This window comes from Elephantulus edwardii, unplaced genomic scaffold, assembly GCF_000299155.1.
Source record: "Elephantulus edwardii isolate Elephantulus edwardi_28Jun2011 unplaced genomic scaffold, EleEdw1.0 scaffold00056, whole genome shotgun sequence".
In the NCBI taxonomy this organism is placed as follows: Eukaryota; Metazoa; Chordata; class Mammalia; order Macroscelidea; family Macroscelididae; genus Elephantulus; species Elephantulus edwardii.
The window spans coordinates 6,258,774-6,263,763 of NW_006399806.1; the positions used below are offsets into that span (position 1 = coordinate 6,258,774).

At 35.8% G+C, this 4,990-nt stretch overlaps 1 protein-coding gene across 1 annotated transcript in view; it reads right to left on the minus strand.

The window, feature by feature from the left end:
- The window catches only part of DYNC2H1 (dynein, cytoplasmic 2, heavy chain 1), a 440,751-nt gene that overhangs the window by 383,128 nt on the left and 52,633 nt on the right, over nt 1-4,990 (minus strand). The window contains exon 11 of the mRNA XM_006887344.1: nt 1,475-1,650. Within this exon, the coding sequence (XP_006887406.1) occupies nt 1,475-1,650 (176 nt within the window). The remainder of the gene's footprint in view (nt 1-1,474; nt 1,651-4,990) is intronic.

The window sequence follows — 4,990 nt, forward strand, 5'->3', positions numbered from 1 at the left end:
GGAGAGGAGCAAATGGGGGGAGGGGGGAGGGGTTTGTGCGGAGAGAAGGGTGCAACAATGAATGAATGGAATCCCCAAATCTCTGTAGATGTTCACTGAAATGAAAAATAAACAACCTAAATTTAAAAAAAAAAAAATAAACAAAGGTAGTAAGAATAGGCTTCATAAATGGGAAACATTCTGAACAAAGTTAAATAGCAGCTCTCTTACTTTCAACATGCTCCTATACAGTGTATCTCCAATACTATAGTGAAAGAGTAAGCAAATTTTCAAAAATTAGTTGGCATCTCCCAAGTTTGAGAGTGGAGGTAGAAAGAGATCAATCTAAATGTCATGCCCTAGCATGCTTCTATTTTTTCCTCCAAAGCCAGAATTCTGGAGATGGAGAATAAATTTTTTTTATAAAATAAATAATTCATTCATTCCACTTCAGAAGGAATCTTAGTCTGATTGTCCTTTGTATAAGGGAAATAAATAGAAAATCATTTTACAGCCAAAGATACTAAGTAATAAAAGATACTACATATGTCTTAAATCACAGACAATAATGTATAGTGGAAAGCTGACCTGAAATACAAAGAACTAGGATTTTCCTGGCTCTTCTATTTTAAATTCTCTTTCGTACAAGTAGGGAGCTCTAGTGGCTGAGTACTAAGGAGTTGCCCCACCAACCCAAAGGCATGAGGTTTGAAATCACCAGTTTCTCAGTGGAAGACAAATGGACAATCTGTTCTCACGTGATTTACATCCTCTGAAAACCCACCAGAGAATCAACTAAGAGTCAGTTTCTACTCGACAATCCATCACACAATAGTACAATAAGAGTAAACAAATAAATTTAATACAGTAAAATAACCTTTTACATATTACTATAATGTAGAAATGTCTGTCTTAAGCTTAAAACTTAAAATTTTACAGTTTATAGTGTAATTTTCTGAGACAATATCAATATAAATGTGGTGGGAAAGTGTATGAATTAGAATAATGAAAATCATGGTAAGGAAAAGCTTAATTCCCTAATAAAAATCTGTAGTTCTGAAAAACAGACATGAGAAACAAGGAGGAAGGGCTAAAACAGTAATTGTTTAGAACAATCATAATCAACACTTGATATCTAAAATGAACAAAAAATATTAAAGGAGCAGCAGTAAGATTAGAGAAAGTTAACAGGCAGAGATGACTAATTCTATCTTCCATTTAGATTAATAAATACCATCTTGTTGTTGTTGTTGCTGTTGTTATGTACTGTAGAGTTAGCAGTGACCCACTGCTGACCCTCTGGCAGGTTTTCAGAAGCAGTTAATCACACTGGAGGAGATTGTCCATCCTTCTCCCGCAGAGCAACTGGTGGCTTCTAACAGCATACCTTCGGGACAATAGCACAGCTTCTTGCCACTAAGCCACTGGAGCTTAGATAATACCATAAGAAAAAACATTCCACTGCAGATGCATCTGTTTAGATATTCATACTTACCACAAACCAGATCTGGAATCAGATAAACCTGACTGAATGTCTCTGGACCAATCATCAAATTGTTCTTGTTCATAAAGTTTAAACTGATCTGAAAGATCTTCAGCACTTCGATAAAAGGATCGAAATCCTGACAAGTCAGATAAAAGAGCTTCTGCAATCTTGATAGTATCATCTACCTGAAAGTTGAATTATAAGAACATACAACATTTAAAGGCAAACAAGATTAGTTTAATAGGAAGTACACATTCTCTGAACTGTATATTGGGAATTACTTTCTCATTTACCTAGAGTAGGACTCCAAGATCTACCAAACAGTAGTAAAAGAATGTAAGCACCTACTATACAACTTATAATAGCAAGAAACACAAGAGCACAAAACCTACACATTGCATTCTACTGCCTCACTGCCACTGAGTCAATTCTCACTCAGAAGACCCCTTCATATATATATACTGGTTTATTTACAAAGTTCATATACATTGTTTTTCACACCAAAGGCTGTTAATCTTTATAGAAAGAGACTACCTGTATTTCTCCCACATAGTAGATGGTGAACTTGAACAGCTGATACACACAACACATAAAAGCTCAGAAAAAGAAAAGTGCCCATTGAATTTTAGAGAAAATTTCAAAACCTTCAACAATATCCCTAAGCATGGTCACCTATAATTTTGACCCACCATTATAAATACTTTGATAAATAGTGCAAACCATAATCTTGCCAGTCTGAATGCCAATTAAAAGAGAGAACTGGTTTTCCTCCATAATACAAAACACAAACCAAGATCCTGAAGAGATAACCAAGAAAATAAAACAGAATATTCTAAATAATAAAATATCAAAAATGCTTTTTTGATTCATCAAATTTTTAAAAGCTGGAATCATCAAAACTATCAAATTCATTACTTGTTGTCACTGTTTGGTATCTTCAGGCTGAGTAATGCATAGAAACCCTATACACAAGAGATTAAAATTCTTCACAATACTGCACCAGTCTCATAATCTTTACATTTGTTTGTTACAGTCACTGTCAATCCACCTTTTGAAGATCTTCTCCTTTGCTAACCTTTTCTAAACATGATGTCCTTCTATAACGAATGGCCCCTACATTCCCAAAGTATTTAACAAGGTATTTCACCATGCTTGCCTCTAAGAGTACCCTGGCTACACAGTTTCCAAGGCAGATTTTGTTTGTTCTTTGGCCAGTCCACAGTATATTCAATACTCTTAGCCAATACCACAATTCAAAGGTTTCAAGCACGCTAGTCTTTATAATTGTCTGTCTTCTTGCTCTTCATCACACACTATTGCAATTAGTATTTTCTGAGCATAAGCCAAAGGTAAAACACTGTACCGCATATAAGTGGTATAACAGCAACAAGATTCTTTTTATTATTATTATAAATATCAATGAAAATTTACAGAGACTTTGGATTTCCTTGCACTCATTATTGCACTTTTCTCCCTGCCCACCCCTTTCCCTCAGTACACTCCCCCCTTTGAAAAGTAAAAGAAAAATTTTCATTGTTTTACAATCCCTCCCCCCAGGTCCACTCCACTATGCAGCCTTCACTGGACTCCCGTAAAGACAAAAATACCTAATCACACATGCCTTTTAAACAGTGTTCTCCCTCATCTGTTTCACTGCAGTATACAATATTTATCAGATCTTTCTCAGTGTCCCCTGAACCGCACTGTCAGTCCTGTTTTACAACAGTGGCATCATGCAGTATTTGTCCTTTTGTGACTGAGATACTTCACTCAGCATAATGTCCTCCAGGGTCACCCATTTTGAATAGTATTACATTACTTTCTTGTTTTCCAATGCAGCGTAGTATTTCATTGTGTGAACATACCACAGCTTCTCTATCCATTTGTTTGTTGATGGGCACTTAGGTTGTTTCCAACTCCTTGCTGTTGTGAATAAAGCTGTGATAAACATGGATGTGCATATATCTGCTTGGGTGGCAGTTATGGCCTCTATGGGATATATTCCCGGTAGTGGAACTGCTGGGTCAAATGGTATCTCTATTGGCAAATTTTGAGAAATCGCCATATCGCATTCCAAAGTGGTTGAACCATTTTACACTCCCACCAACAATAAATAAGGGTTCCAGTTTCTCCACATCCCTTCAGCATTTGTTGCTTGCTGTTCTGTTAAATTTTGCTATTCTGACTGGGGTGAGATGATAGATATCTCATAGTTGTTTTCATTTGCATCTCTCTTAAAACTAGGGATTTTGAACATTTCTTCATATGGTTGGCCATGAATGTCTTTGGTGAAGTGCCTGTTCATATCCTGTGCCCATTTTTCAATTGGATTATTTACTTTAACTTGTTGTGGTACTCAAGCATTTTATAAATTCTAGATATAATTCTCTTATCTAAGATGTAATTACCAAATACATTTTCCCAGTTTTTTATTTTCCTTTTTACCCTGTTGGAGGTTTTGGATGTGCTTAGGGATTTGATTCTTAGAAGGTTACATTCATCTATTTTATTTTCTTTTATTCATTTTAATGAACATTTACAGAGATTTGAATTTCCATTCATTCATTGTTGCACTTTTCTCCCACCCCTCCCCACCAATTTGCTCCTCTCTTTGAAAAGGAAAAGAAAAATTCTTTCATTGGTATACAATCCTCCCCACACCCTCTCCACACCGAATACACTCCACTATGCAACCTTAATTCTGGACTCTTGTGATAACTATAATGCCCTATCATATATCGCTTTTAAATTATTCTCTCCCTCATCTGTTTCAATGCAGTATACATAATTTATCCAGTTTTTCTCAGTCTTACCCCAACCCTGATGTCAGTCCCATTATACAACAGTGGCACCATGCAGTATTTGTCCTTTTGTGACTGAGATATTTCACTCAACATAATGTCTTCCAGGGTCACCCATTTTGAATAATATTGCATGAGTTCCTTATTTTTCAATGCAGTGTAGTATTCCATTGTGTGAATATACCACAGCTTCTCTATCCATTCATTTGTTGATGGTTACCTGGGTTGTTTCCAATTCCTTGTTATTGTGAACAAAGCCGTGATAAACATGGGTGTGCATATATCTGCTTGGATGTCGGTTATGGTCTCTTTATATGGTACTCAAGTATTTTATAAATTCTAGATATAAGTCCCTTATCTGACATGTCACTACTAAATACTTTTTCCCAGTCTGCTGCTTCCCTTCTTACCCTGTTGGAGGTTTTGGATGTGCACAGGGATTTGATTCTTAGAAGATCCTATTCATCTTTTATCTTCTCCTGGTTGTAGATTTTTCAGGATACTTGGAAGACTGTTCATGTTGTGGATTAGGACTTCTAGAGTTTGTCCAAGCTTTTCTTTAAAGAAATCTATAGTCCTTGGTTTTAGTACTAGGTCCATGATCCAACTTGAGTTGGTTTTTTTGGTTGGTTTGGTTTTTTTTTAATTTAGGTTGTTTATTTTTCATTTCAATGAACATCTACAGAGATTTTGGGATTCCATTCATTCATTGTTGCACCCTTCT